Below are 24,101 nucleotides of genomic sequence, written 5' to 3'. Positions count from 1 at the left end.
GGAATGGCTCCCACTGCCAGAGGGCAGGGATGGATGGGATGTTGGGAATTAGGCATTGTTCCCTAGGAGGGTGGGGAGGAGCTGGGATGGAATTCGCAGAGCAGCTGGGGCTGCCCCTGGATCCCTGGCAGTGCCCAAGGCCAGGTTGGACGGGACTTGGAGCAGCCTGGGATAGTGGAAGGTGTCCCTGCCATGGAATGGGATGAGCTTTAAGGTCTTTCCAACCCAAACCATTCCCTGATTTCATGATTTTGAGCACGCTGAGGATGAACTCCCTGCTATAGGAACGATGCTTTTTGCCTGCCTCGAGCAGAGAGGAGCCCTCCCAGCACTCTGCAGCCTTTTCCAGGCAGCAGCCAAGCTGCTCCAGCCTGGTGCTGCACTGGGACAGGGACACTCTGCAGCTGTGCTGGGGGTTTCCATGGAATGGGATGGAATGCACAGTTCCTTTGGAATTATGTCCCGTTCCAGCAGCGCCTTTGTGTGCTCTGCGCTGCCCTGGCTGCTCTGCACCTGCCAAAATGAGCGCTGCTCCCTCCTCCAGCTCCTTGCAAAATCCAGCAAGGAGCTGGAGCCCATCCCGGCTGTGCCTTCCTTTGGAAAGCCAAATCCTCCGTGCAGAACCTCCAAGGGAGGTATCAGCCCCGAAATTCCAGCCCTGCAGAGGCACCTCCGCTCCTGCAGCAGCACCAACCCCACATGGGAAGGAATTCCCCGCAATTCCCGGATCGCTGCTGCCCGGCAGCTCCCGGGGCTCGCCGCCCTGGGGCTGTACCTGCTGTGCTCAGCGTGGGGGTGGCACACACGGCCCGGGAGTTGTGAAATCCTGGGATGCTCTCCCCGGCCGCAGATGGAAATAGGAGGTTGCACCATCCTGCAGCCACGCACTGACCCGTTCCTGCCCGCAGCCGGGGATGCCACCCCAACCCCACTGCCGCTGTCCCTGCCGGGGGACAGGGCATTGCTGGAAAGGGGACACCGGCCTGGGTGGCGGCTCGGGGTTATTTTGGGGGGATTTGGCAGTGTTGGAGGCTTGAGCAGCCAGGGAAGGGTTAAAGTTAAAGGGGACCCTGCGCTTGCCCACTGCCCACCCTGCACTCGGGTGTCAGCCCGAGCAGCGGCTCCTCCCGTGTCAGGCTCGGAAAAGATCTGAGCCGTGCCGGGAAGGGAAAGGGACAGCGAGGAGAAGGGAGGGTGGCATCGGGCTGCAGTGACCTCCTGCCTCCCCAGGCTCGGGGAACAGCAGCAGGGATGCCCCCAGCCCTGGGGGATGCCAGGAGAGGCAGCAGATCCCGCAGGGATCCCCAGCACAGCACCAGGAACGGGTCCCAGCCCTGCTGCCCCCGTGGGATATGCAATATTGGGATCCCTGCAACTGGAAAATGCCCCTTTCCCACTGCAACCTCTGGATCCCAATGCCCTGGAGCAAACCCTGCCAATCAGGACCAGCACGGGGCACCTGGAGCTGGCACAGATGCTGAGCCCATAACCCCAGGGATCTCATCCAGATCCACCTGGAAATGGAGAAGCGGAACACAAAGATGAGATATTCCAGGGATTTATGGATCCCAGGAAGGAGGCAGCAGGACAGGCACAGGGGCTGAGCACCCTCCCTGCCCTCTCCTGTGCTAAACTGGGATCTTTTCCCTCACAACTTCCCAAAGCATCCACCACCTTCTCCCCTTTTCGCCCTGCACAGAAACCACCTCCTTAATCCAACCTGCTGCAAACAGAATCTCATTAACCCAACCTGCTGCAAACAGAATCTCATTGATCCAACCAGCTGCAAACAGAACCTTATTTATCCAACCTAAACAGAACTTCGTTAATCAAACCTAAACAGAACCTTGTTAATCCAACCTGCTGCAAACAGAACCTCATTGATCCAACCTAAACAGAACCTCCTTAATCCAACCTAAACAGAACCTCCTTAGTCCAACCTGCTGCAAACAGAATCTCATTAATCCAACCTGCTCCAAACAGAAACAGTGCTGGGCGTCTCCTCATGGCTCTGCTGCTCGGTCTCATAACACCAAATCCAGCAAATTTCCCTGAGTGGAGCTGGAGCTGCCCAAGGGACTCCACAGAGCCAGGCAAAATCCTGAACTGGACCCTTTTGCATGCATTACAAAATAGAAAATGCTATTTAAATATTAGCACAGCACGGCCAAGGCAGGACTTTGTGCTCGTTAACCAGTTCCTGTAAATATGCTCTTTCCCCCTCAAACCATTATAAATAAAACATTTTTTTTCTGAACCAGAGGGGGCAGCTTCAGTGCTGCCTCAACCCATCGAGGATCTCCCCGGGATAGTGGGAGTGACTGGGATGTCCTGCTGTCCCCAGGGCTTTGTGGAATTGTTGTCCTTTGGTGGCAGCAGCAGTTCCACCCCTCCCTGACAGCTCCATCAATGCCCCGAGGGCAGGAAATGCTCGTGCTCCTTGGAAAACGTCCCTCTGCAGGGACGGGGAAATGGGGGGAATGGGGGGAACGGGGGGAATGGGGGAAATAAGGGGAATGGGAGGAATGGACGGAATGGGGAAATTGTGGGAATGGGTGTATGTGAGGGAATGGGGGAATGGGGGGATTGGAGGGAAATGGGGGAAAGTGTTGAATGGGGGAATGGGGCAATGGGGGAAATTGGGGGAATGGGGGGAAATGGGCAGAATGGGGGGAATGGGGCAATGGGGGCAATGGGGGCAATGGGGAAATGGAGGGAATGGGGGAAATGGGGAGATGGGGGGAAATGGAGAAATGAGGAATGGGGGAAATGAGGGGAATGGGAGAATGGGGATAATGGGGAATGGGGGAAATGAGAGGAATGGGGAAATGGGGGGAATGGGTGAATGTGAGGGAATGGGGGAATGGTGGGAATGGAGGGAAATGGGGGGAATGGGGCAATGGGGGAAATGGGGGAATGGGGGGAATGGGCAGAATGGGGGGAATGGGGCAATGGGGAAATGGAGGGAATGGAGAAATAGGCAGAATGGAGAAATGGGGGGAAATTAGGGGAATGGGGGTATGGGAGAATGAGGGAATAGGGGAAATGGGGGGAAAGGGGGAAATGGGGGGTAAAGGGGGGAAATGGGGGAATGGGAAAATGGGGGAAATGGGGGAAATTGGGGGGAACGGGGAATGGGGAGAATGGGGGGAATGGAGGGGAAGGGAGGGAATGGTGCTGACTGCCCCTGGACAAACCCCAAAAGGGCTCTGGGGGAGCACAGCGGGCCCTGCCCATGCGGCAGGGGATGGCAGCTGGCACAGGGGGGATACAGCACCCAAAAACCCCGAGCTGAACGCTAGCCTGGCACCGTCTGATTGCCGTGGGGGATCCAGCTCTGAACCCCACCCTGGGCTGTGCCTTTGTGCCCACAGCCCCGGAGTGGGAACAGCCTCCCCTTCCCTGGCACCCCATTCCCGCATGGCACAGGGCTCCCACTGTCCCCTCTGCCCTGAGGTCCCCCTCTGCGGCCCCACGGAGCACGGGGGCTCTGCAGGGACAGGGCCCTTCCCGAAAGGAGACACTGGGAGCACCCGCAGACCTTTCCTGCAACCTTGGCTTGCCCAGGCCGGGGTTTATATTTAGACCTGCAGGAGGAGAAGCCAGGAGAAAGGAGCCTAGGCTTGTGCGCCCTGCCCGTGGCTCCTTCAGTGACACGGGGAAGGTGGCTCGGGAGCCCATGGCCTGGCTGGCCCTGACTGTCCCCTCTCAGCCCGACACAGCCCTGTGGCCACCGAGAGCCCGCTGGCTGCTGCCACCCTCGTCCGTGCCCTGCCTGCACGTTTGTGGGGACTTTGTCCCCTGTCCCGGACAGTTTTCCATGCAGGGGGGTCCAGCAGGTGTCTCCAGCCCTAAACACCCCCCCAGAGCCTCCAGAGTCCATCCTGGTCCTGTCCACCTCCAGCACTCAGACCACAAATCCCGGGACACTGCCGGTACCGCTCCAGGCACAGTGACAGTGGCAAACCTGGGCACATCCCTGACCCTGCAGCCCCGCCCGGGGGCCTGGCAGCCGCCCAGCGCTGACCCCGGTACTTACTGTCGGGTGGAGAGTGCGAAATCCCAAGGAGAGACCTTTTAGGGCCAGAATTTCCCTCTCCTTCGACTCCTGGAGCCTTTGGCTCGGCGAGTTGGCAGCGCAGCTGCTGCTGCTGTCAGATGGTCATGAGTGAAACCTGAGGACATGCGGGCTCCTTCAGGTAGCCTGGCCCGTCTCAGCTGCGGCATTCGTTCCGTTCCGTTCCGCTCCGCGCCAATCACGGCGGTGGCGGGGCCGGAGCCCCCATGGCTGCATCGCCCCCATGGCCCCCATCAACCCCATTATCCCATCACCCCCATTACCCCCATTGCCCCCATCGACCCTAGCCCCCATGGCCCCCATTGCACTGCCCCCATCACCCCCATGGCCCCCATGACATCACCCCCATGGCCCCCATAGCCCCCATAGCCCCCGGCCCCCATGGCCCCCATGGCCTTGCCACTATGGCCCCATTGCCCCCATCACCCCCATGGTCCCCATCATCTCCATCACCCCTGGCCCACGCGGGGAGTTCTGCCCAGGCACAGTGCAGTGCCCCAGGTGTGCAGCAGCTCTGGGCCGGCTCCGGCGCCCCAAGGGACACGGGGAGGTGGAGGGGAGGTGGGAGCCACCCTGGCCAGCGCCTTCCCGGCAGTGATGGGCTGGGAAGAGCAGCAGGACAAGTGTGAGGGCCAGGGGGCAGCCGGAGCCAGCGGCGCTGCCAGCGCTGTGCCCAAGCCCGAAACTTATTGCTGACCCTCCAATCCACTGTCACTTCTGGAAATCTATAAATGTTGGACAGTGCCACCTCTCCAATGACACTGAACAAACCAGCAGTCCATCAAATTTCTCCTCCTTCATAAAAGAATGCAAAACAATAAGTTATTTACATAAAGTGTGTGAGAAAGTTTGTTTCAAGAATGTAAACATCAGAAGGCTTAGAAAATCTTAAAAAATCAGGGCCACAGAGACCAAAGATGTGCTTTGGGAGGCATCACTTGGATCTCTTCAATTAAAAACCAGGGCCCTTCTGGCTGGCTTGGAGCCCTGAGCAGGCTCAGAATGGATAAAATAAAGGCAAGGAGGGAGGGAAGAGCCCAGAGCAGCTCCCAGGGGTGGCTACAGGCATGGCTGGCACTGGGAGCCGGTGGACAGTTAGCCACTGATCTGTATTGTCCCACCCTTCACATGAGACTGGAAATAGAATAAAAGTTTTTAAAACACCTCTCATTTACCCCATCTGTGAGTCAGAAAAGGGCTGAATCCAAGAGGAGCTCACACTGGGAGCTAAGCAGCAGAACAACAGCCACAATCCAGGGATATGGAGCATTCCCTGTGCATCCCAGGGTTTGGCTGGGAGGACAGCAGGGACAGGGACAGGGACAGGGACAGGGACAGGGACAGGGACAGGGCCACCCTCCTGCTGTGCCTCTGGGGACTTTCCACTACTCTGTTGGTCACAGCAGGAAATTCAGGGGATGTTTGGTGGCTCCCAGCAGCTGCCTCAAGCGCAGCCTTGCCACTACAGGGGGACTTTTTGTGTTCCACAGGTCCATTTTTGCTTTTCCCAGTCCAAGAGCAGGCCTGGAGTGAGGCTGGAAACCCTGGGATGTATCTCGTGCCCTGTGGGATGCGGGGACACCGAGGGTCTGTCTGCAGTTCTTCTGCCTGCAGAACCAAGGAAATCCCAATGGGAAAGGGAGCTTGGGGCACCCAGAGGCACTGACCACACTGATCAGGGTGGGAAAAATGTGTCTTTGGATTTCCAGGGTGGAATCAGGGCCATGCTTGGTCCAGCCTTGGGTATTTGAGGTGCCCTGGCTTGTGGTATTGGATCCACCACAGGATCCCAGTATCAGGGAATGGTTTGGGTGGGAAGGGACCTCAAAGCCCATCCAGTACATGGCAGGTACACCTTCCACTGTCCCAGGCTGCTCCCAGCCCCAATGTCCAGCCTGGCCTTGGGCACTGCCAGGGATCCAGGGGCAGCCCCACCTGCTCTGGGCACCCTGTGCCAGGGCCTGCCCACCCTCCCAGGGAACAATTCCCAATATCCCATCCAGCTCTGCCCTGTGGAACTGGGAGCCATTTCCTGTGTTCTGTCCCTCCATCCCTTGCACCCAGTCCCTCTCCAGCTCTGTTCACTGCCATCTCTGTCCCTGCTGTGTCCCCATCGTGTCCCAGGGTCTCTGCCTGTGACAGTGTTCACAGGGGTCCCAGGATGAGGGAGGAGACGAGGCTCTGACTCCATGTTTCAGAAGGCTTGATTTATTATTTTATTATATATATTTTATTAAAACTTTATATATATTCTATTAAAACTAATCTAAAAGAATAGAGGAAAGGATTTCATCACAAGGCTAGCTAAGAATAGATAAAGAAGGAATGATAACAAAGGTTTGTGGCTCAGGCTCTCTGTCCAAGCCAGCTGATTGTGATTGGCCATTAATTAGAAACAACCACGAGACCCATCACAGATGCACCTGTTGCATTCCACAGCAGCAGATAACCCTTGTTTACATTTTGTTCTTGGAGCCTCTCAGCTTCTCAGGAGGAAGAATCTTGAGGAAAGGATTTTTCATAAAAGCTGTCTGTGACAGCTGCCGGTCCCTGTGCAGGCAGGGAAGGGGCAATCCTGGTGTGTCGGACACAGAGTGGGTGAATTCCCCGAGCTGCAGCACTGGGACCATCCCGGAGTGGGAGGAAGGAGGGGATGGAAGCTCAGGGCACCCTCTGTGCCAGGCAGGGAGCCCCGGCAGCTCCAGAGGATCAGGGAACTTGGGCAGGGCACCCCAGGCACCCCGGGTGTCCCCAGCCAGGGGTCTGTGCACAAATCACCAACAGGACGGGGCTGCTGCGGAACTGCCTTGAGCTGTTTCATTTTCCAGCATCGGTCTCATTACATGGTTATGACAATGGGAAGATGCCGCCAGCTCACATCTCAGGCAGCAGACTAAGAATTTAATGTTACAACTCACTTTATAAGTTTTTTGACCAATCACACAAAGCAAAAGCACATTGACAGTAGTTCTATCCAACCACTATAAGCACACATACCTTTGGTTAAACAATGCTTGCTTACTTCAAGTACAATACCTGCTTGTAAGCCTTAAAACACAACGCACAGAGCTCCATTATTGACCTTAAAACTTCCTAATATCTTGCTAGATAAACTTTTCTGCAGCTTAGAGAGTTATGCTAGACAAGTGTTAATACACAGACCATTGCTCTATTTGTTCTTACTTTTCTACTTTTTGCATAATTTTTCTGCTGACCAATCTCATGGCTGCTGCTTAGCTCTAATCACAATTCTACTGCCTCCAAGGCCTGCCTTTTGCAGCTTTCCCAAAACCCTCTGATTTTGTGGATTCCCACCCCAGGCACTGCGGGTTAACCCGTGCCTGGCCGGGGCTGTCCCAGCTGTTCCTGAGTGCCCAGAGCAGTGTGACCCATTCCTCACCCTCTGGGGCTCTCAGGGCTGGGCTCAGTGGCCGCTGTCACCCTGGCGTGACAGTGACCAATAACCCTCCTCCCTCTATCACAAATCCTGTTCTGAACCCTAGTTGCCAACGTCCTCATTCTAACCTGAGATGGGGTTGTGGGGTAACTCTAAGAAGGGGTTTAGTCTTCAATCTTTGGCTAGTCCTTCTGGGCCTAATATTTTGTATCAGGAGAGGTCAGTTAGGTGGGGGGGCAATGTTTTGTCCTCCGTTGAGGAAGTTGATTATGCTTAGGCGGTGGATTAAAGGGTTAAAGTACCGTAGGGATGTTGAAAAGTTTGTTTTGTGAGGATGAGTGTTTGGACTATTTTTGGTATTTCTAGGGCTAAAGCGATGCCTAGGGCTGTTCCGATCAGGGCAGTTATTTTAATGGACAGTGGTGTTGTTATTGCAGGGGTTTCTGTGGGGATGACGTCCCCCCGCTCCAGCGCTGCCATCCCCGCCGTGCCCGCGCTGCAGAGGGGCCGCAGTGCCACCCTCCGGCTCCGGGTGGGCAAAACTGCGCCGTGCCCGGGCACTGCTGGGGACACCGGGACACCGGGACACTCTGCGAGAGGAGGGAGTCAGGATGGGGCACTCCTGGGGGAGGGATGAGGGAAGCCTGACCTATTGGGGAAGATGAAACAGGAAAGCCTTACAAATATGATTGCCTGGCAAAAGATTTTGAGAATATGGAAACTGTAAGCCAGATTGAAATGAAAGCAAGCTTTGAGATCCCTCAGTTACTGAACAACTGGAAAACAATGGTGTGGCCAGCTGAAGGTGATCCCCTTTTGATGGAACAACACCCTCTGCTTGCAGACAGGCCCAAGGGTCAGAGCAGACCCTGCCAGCTTGGCAGAAGGGGCCCAAAGAGGAGTTTTTAGGGTTTAAAATGTAACACAGGATGGTAATGTAATGATTCTTATAGGCTGTATGTAAATGCTATAGGATTTGTGTCTTGTACTAGATTGGTTAGTGAGAATCAGAATATTCCACACAGAAAATGATTTATTGTATTGGAACGGGAACTTTGCTCACTTACTTTCTATACTCTTACTCTTGCCTCTTAGCTCTTGCCTTTTACTCTCTTACCCCTTTTACTCTCTCACCCTCTCATCCTCTCTGCCCCTCTCTTCTCTCAGCCTGCTCTGAGCTGTGTTTGGCAGCTCCCAGCAGGGCCCTGCACCCAGGCCCTTTGCAATAAACCCCAAGTTCCTGACCTGGCTGCAGAGATCTCTCATCTCCATCCATCCCGACCGTCCTAACACCATCAATCCTACACTGATCCTGTTCTGCCTGGGCTCAGCCCTCCCAAACACACCCTCAGCATCCTTAGAGTGGAAAAATCTGTGAGATTGTGACAATCTTTGGAAGAAATTCCTCCTTGTGAGCATGGGCAGGCCCTGGCACAGGAGCCCTGGTTCCCTGGCAGTGTCCAAGGCCAGGCTGGACGGGGTTGAGAGCAGTCTGCAATAGTGGAAGGTGTCCCTGCCCATGAGATTTAAGGTCTCTTTCAACACTTTAAGATCCTTTTCCATGATCTCTTGCAGCTGTAGGGCATGGTCGGTGCTGGGAGCCTTTGGAAAACCTTTCCTGCAGGCTGAGGGGACTGATTCCCAGTCCCCTCCTAGAGCCACCCTGGGCTCCTGTCCTGCAGGGGCTTGAAAGCCCAGCCAACCCCAGAGGGTCATTTGGGGGAATTTATCACCCCAACACCCCATCTGCAGCTGGAAATGGGTGCAAATCCAGAGATTTTTAAAGTTTAATGGACACAGGCTTTCCCCCTGAGCATCCCCAGTCCTGCTCAGTCTGCTGCTGTCTCATCCCATCCTCACTAATGATGGAGAGGGTTCTCTTCACCTCTGGTCCCTTCCTGGCTGCTGCAGACAGGGATTCATTGACAGCTCCTGAGCTCCTCTGGAGGGTTCCTGATGGTTCAGGGGTTTTTAATGGAACCTCTCCCATCTCACCCCAGATCAGCTCTGGGCCTCTGTTTCCCTCTCGGTGCCCTCCCAGACGGGATCTCTGGAGATCCAGCAGCTGGACAGGGGCCAGCAAGTGGGGTTTATTTAGGGAAGGACACGTGGCACCCAGGCAGGGTGAGAAGCAAGGCTGGGATCGGGTGGCTCCCGTCTCAGGAGCAGGGGAGAGGCCAGGAAGTTTAGAAAAAGGGCATTTGGGGCCTCTCTCGCTCCTGGAGGCACCATTTGGAGGGCAGGAGCTCAGCTGGGAGGGTGAAGGATGTTCATGGTGCTGGAACAGGCTGGGGGCACCCAGAGGGCACCCCAGGACCTTTGGGACAGCTCGTGGTGCCCCCACCTCGAGATCTTCCTCATCTTCCTCCTCCATCTCCTCTCTGCGAGCTTCAGCAGGCAGGGGAAAAGCAGAGATTGCCTGGGAGGTACCTCCAAGAATTCCATCATGGGCAGGGTTTTCATCCTGCAGCGCCCCCAGTCCCAAATCCTCTGGGTTTGTGGAGCAAAATGAGACACCGAAAAGTGAGGCTGGACTTGGAATGAGATTTTATTGGCAAAACCCTTCCTGATCCCCCAGGGACGGCAGGTGAGTCCCATTCCTCAGAGCAAAGGGCTGGCAGAGCTCTCCTGGCAAAGGAACATCTCCAGCTCACTCAACCCACAAGGGAGAAGGGGAAGACTTTTGGGAATGGGGAGGAACTGGGTCCCGAGGCCATTTGGGGGAGTCTCTTGTAGAGGTTTGGGGTTTGGCCTCTCTCCCATCCCCAGGGGGCTCCTGGCTGTGTTTAGGAATCTTCCCAGACAGGAAATTATTTTGTAAACCAAGGAAAGGGGAAAACACCCATCAGTGAATCCCTTCAGTATCAGCACTGCTCCTTTTCCTTCAGTGCAAACAAAACCCACCAGCTGTCCTTGGGTGAAGGATTTCTGTGTTTCCTTCCCAGTTTCAGGCAGAAAAGTGCAGAATTTCCCTTCTCTTTGCCTGGAACTCTGCCCTAAAGCAGTGAGAGCTCTGGGGGTGAGGTGCTACCACAGGGTGCAAGATCCACCAGCACCGAGCATGCAGAGCCTCTCCCATGGTTGTTCCCAACACCCTCTGAGGGTGGCAGACCCAGAACTCCCAAAATCAGGGGGGTTTGGGTCTTTCTGGTTGTTCCCAACACCCTCTGAGGGTGTCAGACCCAGAACCTCAAAAATCAAGGGGGTTTGGGTCTTTCTGGTTGTTTCCTCTGAGGATGTCAAACCCAGAACCCCCAAAATCACAAGGAGTTGGGTCTTTCTGCTTGTTCCCAACACCCTCTGAGGGTATCAGATGCAGAACTTCCAAAATCACAAGGAGTTGGGTCTTTCTGCTTGTTCCCAACACCCCCAAAATCAGAGCAGAGTTTGGGTCTTTCTGGTTGCTCCCTCTGAGGGTGTCAGACCCATAACCCCCAAAATCAGGGTGGTTGGGTCATTCTGGGGCTGCAGCCACGGAGCTGCTGCTCCAGCAGCCCCTCTCCTGTCCTGCTCATGCTGTGAAGTCCTGGGTGGCCAGGTTGAAGACGTTGCTCTCCATGGACCTTTGCCAGGTGCCCCAGTTCCTCCTGATCTCAGCCTGGACCTGCACCAGCGTGGGCAGTGCTGGCACCCAGGGACGCCAGACAGCACCCAACAGAGGGGACTGGGGGGCAAGGGGAGGGGGAACTGTCCCTGCCCACCCCAGCTTTGGGGCACCCTTGGGGTGTCCCCATGCCTGCTGTGGTGCCCGGGGTTGGGGTAAGGGGACACACACTCACCTCCCCATTGAGGAAACAGTAGAGCAGAGCCACCAGGAAGCCCTGGAGAGGACAGGCAGAGCAATTTGCACCCAGGGGAAGGGGCTGGACCCCTCTGTGCTCATCTTCTCCCTGCCCTTACCTCCTTCCACTGGAGAATCAGCCCCAGGTGTTTGGGGGCACCCTCCCCCAAAAGAGGCCAAACCCCCGAGTTCCAGAGGCTCCTGGTGTGATTTGGGATGGGGCCATGGGCCTTTCCCTGCCCTTCTCACCTGGTAGGAGCCCAGCACCAGCTCGAAGTACAGCCGGGCATCCACGCCCACGTGCTCAGGGAAGAGCGCGAACACCACGTAGTGCACCCCGAAGAGGGGGATGAGCAGCAGCGTGGACTTGGTCAGCCTCCTGTGGAGAGGGACAGGGGGCTGGGGGCTCCTGATGCCCCCTCAGACCTCCCCAAAACCTTGGAGAGGTTCTGTGTGAGGGGCAGTTCTTGGAGACTCCAGGGCTGTGCTCTGTACTCCTCCAGGAGGGTCTCTCTGCCCTGGGACCCCGGAGTGGGCACAGCCTTGTCCCCATTCCAGACCCCCGGGTGGCACAGCCCTGTCCCCATCCCACACCCAAGGGTGGGCACAGCCCTGCCCCCTCACATGTACTGCTGCTTGTGGGTTCTGCTGAGGTCCGGGCACCGGATCTTCTGTGCCAACATCCTGGTGACGTTGAGGAAGATGAGGAAGTTCACCTGTCCCAGGAGGGAGGCCACGTCTCAGGCCCTGCACAGCCCCTGGATGGGTCCCCTGGCAGTGTGGGACCCTGGTTCTGGGGTGGGACTCTCAGGAAGCACACTCACAAATATGGCCAGGAGGATGGGAGCCTTGATCACCCACCAGTACACACTGGAGTAGTCATCCCAGCACCTATGGGACAGCAGAGGTGGCTCTGGCACCCATGGGGACCCACATGGCCCAGCTGTCCCCTTGCCATTTCTTTGGCCAGACCCCTGACCCCTTTGCACCCCTCTTGCCACAGGACCCACCAGAAAACAGAAATAACACTGAAATGAAGGCTGGCCCAGTCCTCCCCTCCTGAGCATCCATCCCATGCCAGAGGTTCATTTCCCAGCCCTTGGACTGGGATACGTGGCTGGGGTGGCCTAGACAAGGCCAAGGGACAGTTTGACAGCCAGAAAGACCCAACCCCTCCTGCTCTTACCCGTGGTTGTCATACTGGATCCTGGTGAGCACCCACACCCCGACTGTGACCATGGGGACGCCTGCAAGGACAGGACACAGGCAGGGATGGCCACTCCAGTGCTCTGGGAAGCCCCTGTGCCACCCCTCTGTCCTTTGTCCCCAGAAACACGTGTCCAGCTCAGTTCTGGATGTGGCAGAAAGGTGACAACCGTCCCACCTTCTCCAGGAGAAGGAAGTGGTGGTGCCATGTCTCTGTCACTCTCCTGTCCCCATGCTCTTCCATCACACCCAGACACCTGGGATGGGCATTCCCAGCCCCAGGTGGGTGTGGGAAGAAAGGAGGAGCTGTCCTGATGAGGCCACGCTTCCAGCAGCTCTGGGCTCTGGCAGGAGCAGGTGGGTGCCCACCAAGGCCATGCAGGAGATGTTGGGGTGGGGAGATGCTGGACTCTGGCCAGGTGGGTCTCGGATCAGGCCATTCCCAGGTGGTTCCTGCCCAGGGATGTCTGGGATGTCCCCAGGCTCACCCCAGCCCATGAGGACGTAGCCCCAGGTGTAGCTCCTGTCGCAGGTGAAGGTGAGCAGCAGCAGCGTCTGCAGGTACAGCCCCTCCACCAGCAGCCAGTAGAAGTTGGCCAGCACTGAGTACTGGAAGAAGGCGATGGCAGCCTTGCAGGTCACCTGCCAGGGGAGGAGGGGACGGCTCAGGGTGCAGCCCAGGGGACTGTCACCCTCCTGTCCACCCTCTCGAGGACACCTGTGATGACCTTTCAGTGATGGCCTTTCAGTGCAGCCCCAGGGACTCTGCCCCAGCCCCTCACACCTCCTGCACCAGGTTCTGCTCTGCCTGTGCCCCATGGGCAGGTGACCAAGGGCTGGATCTTTAAAAACCCCATGGTTGTGTCTGTGGTGTTCTCAGTGCTGTGTCTTTGCTCAGGGGTTCCTGTTTTGATTGAAAAGCTCAGATCTGAGCAGTACCTGGTGCTGGTGGGGCTGTGCTGAGCTTTAGCCCCACTGGGGACACCCAGCCTGAGGCCAGAGCAGTTTTGAGTACAGAACTTGTTCTGTGCATAGATGGAAATGCAGAAGTGCCGAACATGCCCAGGGCCACCCAGGACAGAATTTACCTCCATCCCACAGCCTCTCTGTCCTCTCTGCAGTGACAAATCCCCCCAGGTGCCACCAGCCCCCTCCCAAGGAGCCCCTGCTGCTCTGCCTGCCATGCTCCAGGGCTGGGGTTTGGAGCACTTTGGGATTTACCGTGGACATTGTGCAGTGGTCAATGGACTCATCCGAGAAGAGCACTCTGTCCTTGATGAACACGGCCGTGCCCCGCAGGATGAAGGAGGTGAAGAAGTGGATGTGGATGGAATTCCTGGTGCAGTGCAGCTTCCTGCAGGAGGGAGAGTTGGGCTGGGCCCAAACACAGGCAGAGAAGGTGCTTTGTTGTCCCCTTCCCTGGGATCACTGCTGGTGATGGTCACAAAGCTCTGGAGAAGCTTTCCTGCTCTAAAATCAGGAAGGGCAGGGTTGTGCTGTGTGCCATTCACATCCTCTGGAAAAGTTCCTTCACCCAGGATTTTAATCCTGGGAAGCTGAGAAGCCTCAGAGAAAAGGAAAACAATTCTTATCTCATTTGCTTCTCCTGTGCTGTGCTCATGTGGAATGTGTTTGAAGATTGTTTACCCACAGGTGATTGTTTCATTGGATTCTGCTGTGAGTTGTTTTCACTCTATGGCCAATCAAGGCCAAGCTGTGTCAGACTCTGGAGAGAGTCACAGATTTTCATTATTATCTTTTTAGCATTGTGTAAGTGTCCTTTCTATATTCTTTAGTATAGTATAGTATAGTATAGTATAGTAATAAATATATATATTATTTTATATATATATGAACATAATATTATTATATTATTTAATAATATATATTATCATAGTATAATAATATAATATAATTTAAAATAATATAGTATAATAAAGTAATAAATTTGCCTTCTGAGAACATGGAGTCAGAGGCATCATTCCTGCCTTTGTTGGGACATTTCCCAGCAAATACAATAGTGCTGTGCTTGGGGCTGCTCAAGGACCTTAAGGGAACATCCCAGAAACCTCTGGAGAGCCCAAACCTGCAGCACAGAGACATCTGCAAAACCAGAACCCAGGAGGGCCACCAGGGAAGGACAAGACTGCCATTCCTCTCCTGCATTCCCAGTTTTCCTGTGGGCAGGGATGGGTCCTGGCTGCTCCAGGAGGGGCCAGGCTGGGGGCAGCTGTTCCTGCTGGGATTTGTCCTGTGTCCCTCCAGCCCTGGAGCAGCTCCCAGCCCTACCTGAAGCAGCAGAAGATGCCGATGGCCAGGAGCAGCGCTGCCAGCGACGTGGAGTAGCCACAGGTATAGAGCACCTTCATGGTGACAAAGTGGCCTCTCTGCAAGGGACAGCACAGTGGAGGGAGGGGACAGGGACTGGGAAGGGCTGGTGTGGGGCGAGCAGGGGCAGACAGGAGTGATGGGATAGCCCAGGAGCATCTCCATGGTTCTTTGGCCATGGGGCAGTGTGGGGACACAGGGACACGGGGAAATGGGGCCATGGGGACACAGGGACATGGGGAAATGAGGCAGTGTGGGGCCATGGGGACATGGGGCCACGGGGACATGGAGACGTGGGGCCATGGGGCAGTGTGGAGACATGGGGCCATAGGGACATGGGGAAGTGGGGACCTGGGGAAATGGGGACATGGGGACACAGGGACATGGGGCAGTGTGGGGACATGGGGAAATGGGGACAAAGAGCCCTGGGACCATGGGGCAGTGTGGGGACATGGGGGCATAGGGACATAGAGCTATGGGGACATGAGGAAATGGAGACGTGGGGTCATGGGGCCTTGGGGACATTGGGAAATGGGGACACTGAGCCATGGGGACAATGGGGACGCTGAGACATGAGGACATGGGGAAATGGGGCCATGGAGCCATGTGGGGACACGGGGACATGGGGGAATGGGGACATGTGGCCATGGGGACATGGGAACACAGGGCCATGTGGGGACATGGGGCCATGGGACCATGAGGCCATAGGGCAGTGTGGGGACATGGAGAAATGGGGCCATGGGGACACGGGGCCATGGGGACGTGGGGATATGGGGCCATGGGGACAGATCCCCACAGCCCCAGGGGTCCCACGTGCCTTGGCCTCGGTGTCATTGCTGCTGCCCAGGGTCTCCAGCTGGCAGGCGCTGTGGTAGGGGGGGCTGGGGGGGCTCCAGCCCCACTCGGTGCAGTTCCTCTGGATCAGCCCTGCAGGACAAGGGGGGACCTCAGGGAAGCCACGGGTGTCACCTCTGATGGCACCCCCAAAATGCCCGGCCTGGAACAGACAGAGACAGCAGCGTGGTACCCATGGGCTGTCCCATCCCTCCTGGATCCCATTGCTGCTTCTGGACCCTATCACTGCCCCATCCCTCCCAGACCCCATCCCTCCCTCCCAAATCCCATTGCTACCCCATCCCTTCTGGATCCCATGGCCCCATGCCTGGAGCTGCCAGGAAAGCTTTGGACAGGGTGTGAAAACAGGCACAGATCCCTCCAGGGGAAGGGAATTGGGAATTAAGGCTGTAAAAGTGCTCAGTCATCCTGTGAGGGCTCTCCTGAGCTGTTTCTGCCCCAAAGCAAACATTTCCCAACATTTCCCGAATTACTCCTGTCTGAAGAAGTGCTGGAATGTTCCAGTGGGAGCTCTGGAGCCTGCTCAGGAGCCCTGGGATGGGAAAGGAGGGCAGTGAGGGGACTGTCTTGGTATCACCAGGATGGAGGATGAGGTCCCCAAGAGCTCCACCCACATAGGGATGAAAGGATTTGGATCCCTGAATCTCTGTTTTCCTGTCGCTGCTGGGGCTGCAGTTTCCACCGAGGATATTTTGGGACAGCCAGGAGCTGTGGGGTCAGAGGGAAGGGCTGGGGTGGCTCTGGGGGCCCTTGCAGGGCAGGTGGGGCCGTGGGATGAGCGATCCCCGCTGGATTCAAACCTTTGGACTTCTTGAAGACGCTCAGGATCTCGGGGCAGGCGACAGCTCGGGACTGGCCCAGGGGCAGGGCTGGCCAGCAGCTGAGCCCGTCCCACTCGGTGGGGCAGCCTGGGGAGGGAGAGGACACCAGGGCAGGGAATCCCTGCTGTGCCTCAGTTTCCCTGCTGGTGCCATCAGCCTCTAAAGCCCTGCAAGCCCCCAGTGCTCCCTCAGCCCAGTTCCCCTTTCCCTTCCCCCCTTCCCCTTCTCCCTTTCCCCTTTTTTCCCCTTTCCTCCTTTTCCCCCTTTTTTCCCCAACCCTTTTTCCCCTTCTCCCTTTCCCCTTTTTTCCCCTTTTCCCCCCTTTTCCCCCTTTCCCTCCCCTTTCCTCTTTCCTCTTTTTCCTTTCCCTTTCTTCCTTTTCTCTTTTTTCCTTTTCTTTTTTTCCTTTTCCCTTTTCTTCCTTTTCCCTTTTTCCCTTTTCCCTATTTTTCCCTTTTCCCTTTTTTTCCCTTTCCCCCCCTTTCCCCCTTTTTTCCTTTTTCCCTTTTTTCCCCTTTTCCCCCATTCCCCTTCTCTTCCCCTTTCCCCTTTCCCCTTTCCCCTTTCCCTTTTCCCCTTTCCCCTTTCCTTTTCACTTCCTTTTCCCCTTTCCCCTTCCCCTTTTCCTTTTGCTGGAGGCTCAGCTCAGGATGTGTCCCCAAGGACAGAAGGAAGTCGTGCAAGGGTTTCTGCATGACTTAAGATTGAACAACTTTTGCTTTCTTATTCAGGACTGAATTCCTGTTTAAATCATTCTCAATTTTCTGGGGAATGAGCACAGCCAGGCAGACTTGGGGCTGGGGGAATTTGTGATGGGACAAGGAGATCCCAGTGCAGGCCAGCTCCTGTCCCAGCCTCCATCATTAACCCTGCAGATCCACATTATTCATGGAGCCATTCCCAGCAGGGAATGTGGAACTGGACAGGGCTGATGAATTTCCTCTGATTTCAGCCTGGGGGTGGCAGTGCTGGCAGGGAGGGATTTGCATCCACAATGCCAGAGTGGGGCTCGGTTTTTTTTCTGGAGGATCAGGGAAGCGAACACAGAATTGGGATCATCCCTGAGAGCAGACACTTCATTTCTTGGGGTTGTGGGAGCAGGGAATCCTGGAATGGTTTGGGTTGGAAGGGACCTTAAAACTCATCCAGTTTCACCCCTGCCATGGCAGGGACACCTTCCACTATCCCAGGCTGCTCCAAGCCCCGTCCAACCTGGCCTTGGGCACTGCCAGGGATCCAGGGGCAGTCACAGCTGCTTTGGGAATTCCATCCCAACCCATCCCCACCCTCACAGGGAACAATTCCCAATTCCCAATATCCCATCCATCCCTGCCCTCTGGCAGTGGGAGCCATTCCCTGTGCCCTGTCCCTCCATCCCTTGTCCCCAGTCCATCTCCAGATCTCCTGGAGCCCCTTTAGGGGCTCTGAGCTCTCCCTGGAACTTCTCCTCTCCAGGTGAGCACCCCCAGCTCTCCCAGCCTGGATCCAGAGGAGCCTTTGGAGCCTCTCCAGGGCCTCCTCTGAAATTTTAGCCCCCATAGTCCAGAGGATACCATGGATATGGTGCAAGAAATGGAAGAGATGGAAGAGGAAAGGCTGGGAGAGCTGGGGGTGCTCACCTGGAGAGGAGAAGCTCCAGGGAGAGCTCAGAGCCCCTTGCAGGGCCTGAAGGGGCTCCAGGAGAGCTGGAGAGGGACTGGGGACAAGGGATGGAGGGACAGGACCCAGGGAATGGCTCCCACTGCCAGAGGGCAGGGATGGATGGGAGATTGGGAATTGGGAATAAGGAATGAGGAGTAAGGAATGAGGAATAAGGAACATGGAATGAGGAATAAGGAATAAGGAATAAGGAGATCCCAGGGCCCTCCCTCCCCATCCATGGGATCTGAGCCTGTCCTGGAGTCAGGCTCCCCACACTGGTGCAAACAGGGAAAGGGATGGATGCAGCTAAGGTGGACAGGGGCAGCAGGAGCCCCAGGATTAAACCCAGATATTAATTATGCATTCCCACATCTCGGATATTTTCCTGCAGTGAGGTTCCTTCCCCTTGGCTGGCACAGTTCAGGTTGCAAAATGGACCTTTTCCAATCAATTTGGCTTTTCCCTGCTAAGCTGAAGGATAAATGACATCTCTGCAGAGTTACTTAAGCAATTATGCACCTTCATATGCATTTAGTGCTTAATTTTTCCACTGCTATGAGATGAAACCCCTGGAATTATGCATCCCTTATTCTCCAGGTGACAATTTTTTGCCTGGGATTTGGGCCATTCCACTTTTGGATGGAAACTGAGATGCAATTTTAAAAAAGGATGTCCAAAAGCAGCACTTGAAAATTGGTTTTTCAACCAGTTAATTCATTTAAAACCCCAGATATGGGAAAACTGAGTCACTCAAAAAAATGTTTGGCAGTAAAATGTACTGAATTAGGAAGGGGAGCAGATGTGAGGTGGTGACACCAAGGAGTGACCCCGGTGCTGGTGGCCACAGGCCTGGCATTGGTGCAGGGGAATGGAGGGGACTCTGCCAGGGGCAGGGACCAATCCAGCACTGCCAAATTCCATTAATCCCTTCCTGGGGGCGTGAGGAGGCTCCAGGGAGAGCTCAGAGCCCCTGGCAGGGCCTGAAGGGGCTCCAGGACAGCTGGGGAGGGACTGGGAACAAGGGATGGAGGGACAGGACCCAGGGAATGGCTCCCACTGCCAGAGGGCAGGGCTGGATGGGATATTGGGAATTGGGAAATGGAATCATGAAGGGGCTGGGATGGATTTCCCAGAGCAGCTGGGGCTGCCCCTGGATCCCTGGCAGTGCCCAAGGCCAGGCTGGGCAGGGCTTGGAGCAGCCTGGGACAGTGGAAGGTGTCCCTGCCATGGCAGAGGTGGCACTGGGTGGGCTTTGAGGTCCCTCCCAATCCCAACCACTCCAGGATTCCCTAAACCCACCAGGGTTGAGTTCTGGCTGTTGTTTGCATCCCCCAATCCCCTCTATCCCATCCCAGCAGCATTTCTGGGGCTCTCCAGGGGTTCTCCTTGACCTTTCCTTAGTGCTGTTCTCCATCTCCCTGGAAATCCCAAACCCATGCGCGCTCTGCAATCCCCTCCCATGGTCACTGTCCAGACACCCCTCAGGATTCCCCCCTGCTCCCAGGGAGCTGATCCAGGCTCACCCTGCCCTGCCTGCCCCGGGCTGGGGCTCTCACTCCGGATCCTCTGCAGACATTCCTCCTCCAGCTGCTGGAAGTGGAGCACGATGGAGCAGTCGGGATGAGTCCCCTGCACCTTGGAGAGGGGAAAGGGCAGGCAGGAGAACCGTGGAATTGTGGAATTGGAGCCATGGAATTGTAGAAATGGAATCATGGAATTGTAGAAATGAAATAATGGAGTTGGGGTGGAAGGGACCACAAACCCATCCCAGTCCCCACCTGCCCTGGAACTGTGGAATTGGAGTAATGGAATTGTGGAAATAGAAGCATGGAATTGTGGAATTGGAGTAATGGAATTGTGGAGTTGGAGTCATGGAATTACAGAAAGGGAATCGTGGAGTTGGGGTGGATGGGACCACAAACACATCCCAGTCTCCACCTGACATGGAATTATGGAATTGGAGTCATGGAATTCTAGAATTGGAGTCATGGAATTGTAGAAATGGAATAATGGAATTGGGTTGGAGGGGACCACACACTCATACACACTGATCCCGGTCTCCACCTGCCATGGATTTGGGGAATTGGAGTCATGGAATTGTGGAATTGGAGTAATGGAATTATAGAAATGGAATCATGGATTTGGGTTGGAAGGGACCACAAACCCATCCCAGTCCCCCGCTGCCCTGGAATTGTGGAATTGGAGTAGTGGAATTGTGGAATTGGAGTAATGGAATTGTGCCCATTCCCTGGTGTTTGTGCCATTCCCACACATCCCTGCCCATGCCCAAGTGACCATGTCCATTCCCATGTATCCCTCCATGCCCATTCCCACATCCCTGCCCATTCCCAAGCATCCCAGCAGGTTCAGGGCTGTCTGGAACAGGGATCTGGTGCACCTGGGTTTGTGTTGCTGATTGTTTCAGTGAGAGGCCAGAGGTGTAGGAGCTGCAGAAACAGAGATGTTTCTGTAAGAGGGATGAGGGCGGATCCCTGAGCTTCCCAACACAGGGAATGTGGCACCTTGGAGCATCCCCTGGCTGAGCCCTGCCCTGTCTTGGCCATGCAGCCGCTCCTCAGGGTCTCCTCACCTCCCCCAGGAGATTTTGTGTCCTTTTCCTGCTGAACACGAGATTTCAAGGGAATTTCAGCCTGGAAAAGGCGTTTTGGAGATGACTCTGGGCACAGTACTGGGAAGGCCCAGGAATTCTGCTCCTCCTCCATCCTGCCAGTGATGGGGGCATGGATGGGGCAGGGGGTTTCTCTCACCCCTCTTGGGCTGCAGAGCTGCTGGGTTTGGTTTGTTATTTATGGCAGCAGGGCCAGGAGCAGGAGCAGGGAATGTGCAGGGCTCTCTTCCGAGCTCCCTGCAGGGCAGGGAATTCCTGCTGTGCCTCAGTTTCCCCACTGGAAGGAGCCTGATGCCATCAGCCTCTAAAACCCTGCAAGCCCTCAGTGCTCCCACAGCCCAGCTTCCCTTCCCCTTGCCCTTCCCCTTGCCCTTCCCCTTGCCCTTCCCCTTCCCCTTCCCTTTTCCCTTTTTCCCCTTCCCCTTTTTTCATTTTCCCTTTTTTCCCTTTCCCTTTCCCTTTCCCTTTCCCTTTCCCTTTCCCTTTCCCTTTCCCTTTTCCTTTTCCCTTTTCCCTTTTTTCCTTTTTCCTTTTTTCTTTTCTTTTTTCCTTTTCAATTTCTTCCTTTTCTCTTTTTTCCATTTCCCTTTTTTTCCTTTTTCATTTTCCCTTTTTTCCCTTTCCCTTTTTTTCCTTTTTCTTTTTCCCTTTTTCCTCTTTCCCTCGCCTTCCCCTTTCCCCTTTCCCCTTTCCCCTTTCCCCTTTCCCTTTTTTCTTTTTCCCTTTTTCTTTTTCCCTTTTCCTTTTCCTTTTTTTCCTTTTCTTTTTTTTAGTTTTCTCTTTCTTCCTTTTCTCTTTTTTTTCTTTTCCCTTTTTCCTTTCCCTTTTTCGTTTTCCCTTTTTTCCCTTTCCCTTTTTCCCTTTCCCCTTTTTTCTCTTTTTTCTCTTTTTCCTCTTTTTTCCTCTTTTTTCCTCTTTTTTCCTCTTTTTTCCTCTTTTTTCCCTTTTCCCCCCTTTTCCCCCCCTTTTCCCCTTTTACCCCCTTTTTCCCCTTTTTGCCCTTTTTTCCCTTCCCCTCCCTCCCCTTTCCCCAGCACAGCCTGACCACCCCAGCGCTGTTTCTCTCCCTCTGGCAGCACAACAGCCCCAGTGCCCCCATTTTCACCGGGATTTGGTGCCAGTCATGCCCATGGCCCTGTCCTGGGGGTCACCCGTGGCTGTCCCTGTCCCCTGCACCCCCTGCACCCAACCCCTGTGCTGGGGATGCTCTGTGTGGTGTGGGGTGGAGGACCCGTTCCCAAGGGATCATCCCTGGGACCTGAACCCTCGGGACCTTTGCCCTGGGTCCCAGCAGCACCTTTGTCACCACATTGTCCCCGGGAGCTGTGAGAAAGTCCCAAAGAGGGGCTGGCAGGGCATCCCCCAGGTCTGGAGCATGAGAGATGGGGATGGGATGGGATAATGGGATGGGATAATGAGATGGGCACCCCCACCCGGGGCAGGAGGACCCCTCGCTGCTCCCAACCCCACAGGTGTCTGGCATGGGGGCCTCCCGGTGCCCCCCATCCTGTCCCCAGGGTCGCTCACCTGGAGCGTGGGCAGGAGCAGCAGCAGCAGCAGCGAGCGGGGCCGGGGTGTCTGCCAGGGTCCCCCCATGGCTGAGGCAGCGGGGTCCCGTCTCTGTCCCCGAGGAGGGTCTGGGGGCAGCCCGGCTGCTCCTTCACGGCCCGGGGCTCGGGGAATGCCCCTGCACCTCCCTGCCCTCTGCTGTGTCCTGTCCTGTGTCCCGCAGGATCGTTCTCTGCCCCTGTCCCCGCCGTGCTGTCCCTGTCGCCGTCTCTCCGCCGGGCTCGGTGTCACCGCTCGGGGATGCGGAGGCTCCTCCCTCCGCCGGCGTGGATGGAGCAGCTCGGGAGGGACCCCGGGCTGGCGCTGCCCCCCCGGCACCTCGGGACCCCCAGGGGGACACCGAGCCCCTCCCGGCCCCTCGGGGCCGCCGGGATGGAGAACAGCTGGAAAACATCTGGAGAAAGGCTGCGGGAATGGGGTGGGGGGTGCGAAGGTCACATCCCTTGGCGGGGACAGGGACGGTCCCTCCAGCCCTGTCCCCAAGGTGTCTCTGCTGTCCCCAAGGTGGTCCCAGTGGCCCAGGATGGCTCTGCTGTCCCCAGGGTGGCTCTGCTGGCCCCAAGCATCACCTGGGCCGTTCTTACAGGAAAAAAAAAATTCTGCATCTGTAAATATATAAATATGGATAAAATCCATATAAATATGTATTGGGAATATGTAAAATAAATCCATGTATAGAATTCTCTCTGCTGGAAAGTCCCAGCCCCCTCAGCAAGGAGAATTTTGACTCAAAAGTCACAATTTTAATTATTTTAGTAATGGGAGCCCCAATTCTGAGGAGAATTTAGGGGTGCTGTACCCAGTTTTGAGGAGACTTTCGGGTCCCCGCTCAGTTTTGGGGAGATTATGAGGAAATTTCTCTGGTTCCAAACCCCATTTTTGGGGAAATTTTTGTGGATTCCTGGAGTTCCCGCCCAAATTTTAGGGGAGACTTTAGGGGACCCATCCCTGATGTTGTGGGGGGTGTCTCTGTGGGTCCCATCCTCAATTTTGGGGAGACTTTTTGGAGATTTTTGAATCCCATCCTCAATATTAGGGGACGTTTTTGGGAGTCCCATTCCCCATACCCTTGGGGGAGTGTCCGTGGCTCCCATGCCCAGTTTTGGGGAGACTTTGGGGGGTTTCCTGGGAGCTCCATCCCCAATATTAGGGGGACATGTTTAGAGGTCCCATTCCCAGTTTTGGGGGAGTCTCTGGGTGTCCCATCACCAATTTTGGGGAGACTTTTAGGGTCCCATTTGGGGCGGCCGTGTCTGGTGACAGTGACAGTGGTGATGAGCAGAGGGGACAGAAAAAAGGGAAGGGAAGGGAAGGGAAGGGAAGGGAAGGGAAGGGAAGGGAAGGGAAGGGAAGGGAAGGAAGGGAAGGGAAGGGAAGGGAAGGGAAGGAAGGAAGGGAAGGGAAGGGAAGGGAAGGGAAGGGAAGGGAAGGGAAGGGAAGGGAAGGGAAGGGAAGGGAAGGGAAGGGAAGGGAAGGGAAGGGAAGGGAAGGGAAGGGAAGGGAAGGGAAGGAGGATTTGCCTCGGGCACATGGCTGCGGGGTGGCAGCACGGCCCGGTGGCGGGACCGGTCCTTGTGTCCCCGCCGGTACCCTGGGAATGCCCCCAGAGGCTGGCCCGGGCGTTCCCATCGATCCTGCCGCCAGTTCGGGGTGACTCAGGCGTCTCCAAATCAAAGGAAGTCACTGACAGGGCTCTTCCTGCAGGTGACAAACGCTCATTGAGGGAGGGCTGGGATCGCCGACTGTGCCGCCTCCATCCCACCGGGATGTGCCAGTGCCAGCTGCCTCCCCGCCCC

General features: G+C 55.8%; 1 protein-coding gene across 6 annotated transcripts; it reads right to left on the bottom strand.

Moving 5' to 3' along the window:
* Positions 1-9,605: 9,605 nt before the first annotated feature.
* LOC135458658 (vasoactive intestinal polypeptide receptor 1-like) lies at positions 9,606-22,517 on the bottom strand. Of its 6 annotated transcripts, none has more exons than XM_064733920.1 (13): positions 22,264-22,517; positions 19,631-19,742; positions 16,446-16,553; positions 15,608-15,717; positions 14,752-14,849; positions 13,684-13,816; positions 12,951-13,104; positions 12,443-12,503; positions 12,081-12,147; positions 11,881-11,972; positions 11,506-11,635; positions 11,249-11,296; positions 10,841-11,214 (listed from the first exon to the last, which is right to left on the bottom strand). In XM_064733920.1, exons 1-13 carry the CDS (start codon positions 22,330-22,332, stop codon positions 10,987-10,989), a joined length of 1,410 nt encoding a protein of 469 aa, XP_064589990.1. In that variant the 5' UTR covers positions 22,333-22,517; the 3' UTR covers positions 10,841-10,986. The 6 variants fall into 6 exon arrangements, with proteins under 6 accessions (XP_064589986.1, XP_064589990.1, XP_064589992.1 ...); XM_064733922.1 differs by having other exon boundaries at positions 10,841-11,079; positions 11,255-11,296; XM_064733919.1 differs by lacking the exons at positions 15,608-15,717; positions 16,446-16,553; positions 19,631-19,742; positions 22,264-22,517 and having other exon boundaries at positions 10,841-11,079; positions 11,255-11,296; positions 14,752-15,289.
* Between the last annotated feature and the right edge of the window lie 1,584 nt (positions 22,518-24,101).

The sequence above is a fragment of the Zonotrichia leucophrys genome, chromosome 27 (genome assembly GCF_028769735.1).
Source record: "Zonotrichia leucophrys gambelii isolate GWCS_2022_RI chromosome 27, RI_Zleu_2.0, whole genome shotgun sequence".
Classification (NCBI taxonomy): Eukaryota; Metazoa; Chordata; class Aves; order Passeriformes; family Passerellidae; genus Zonotrichia; species Zonotrichia leucophrys.
Note: the sequence above shows the minus strand (reverse complement) of the source record. Positions and strands in the feature narration are given on the sequence as shown.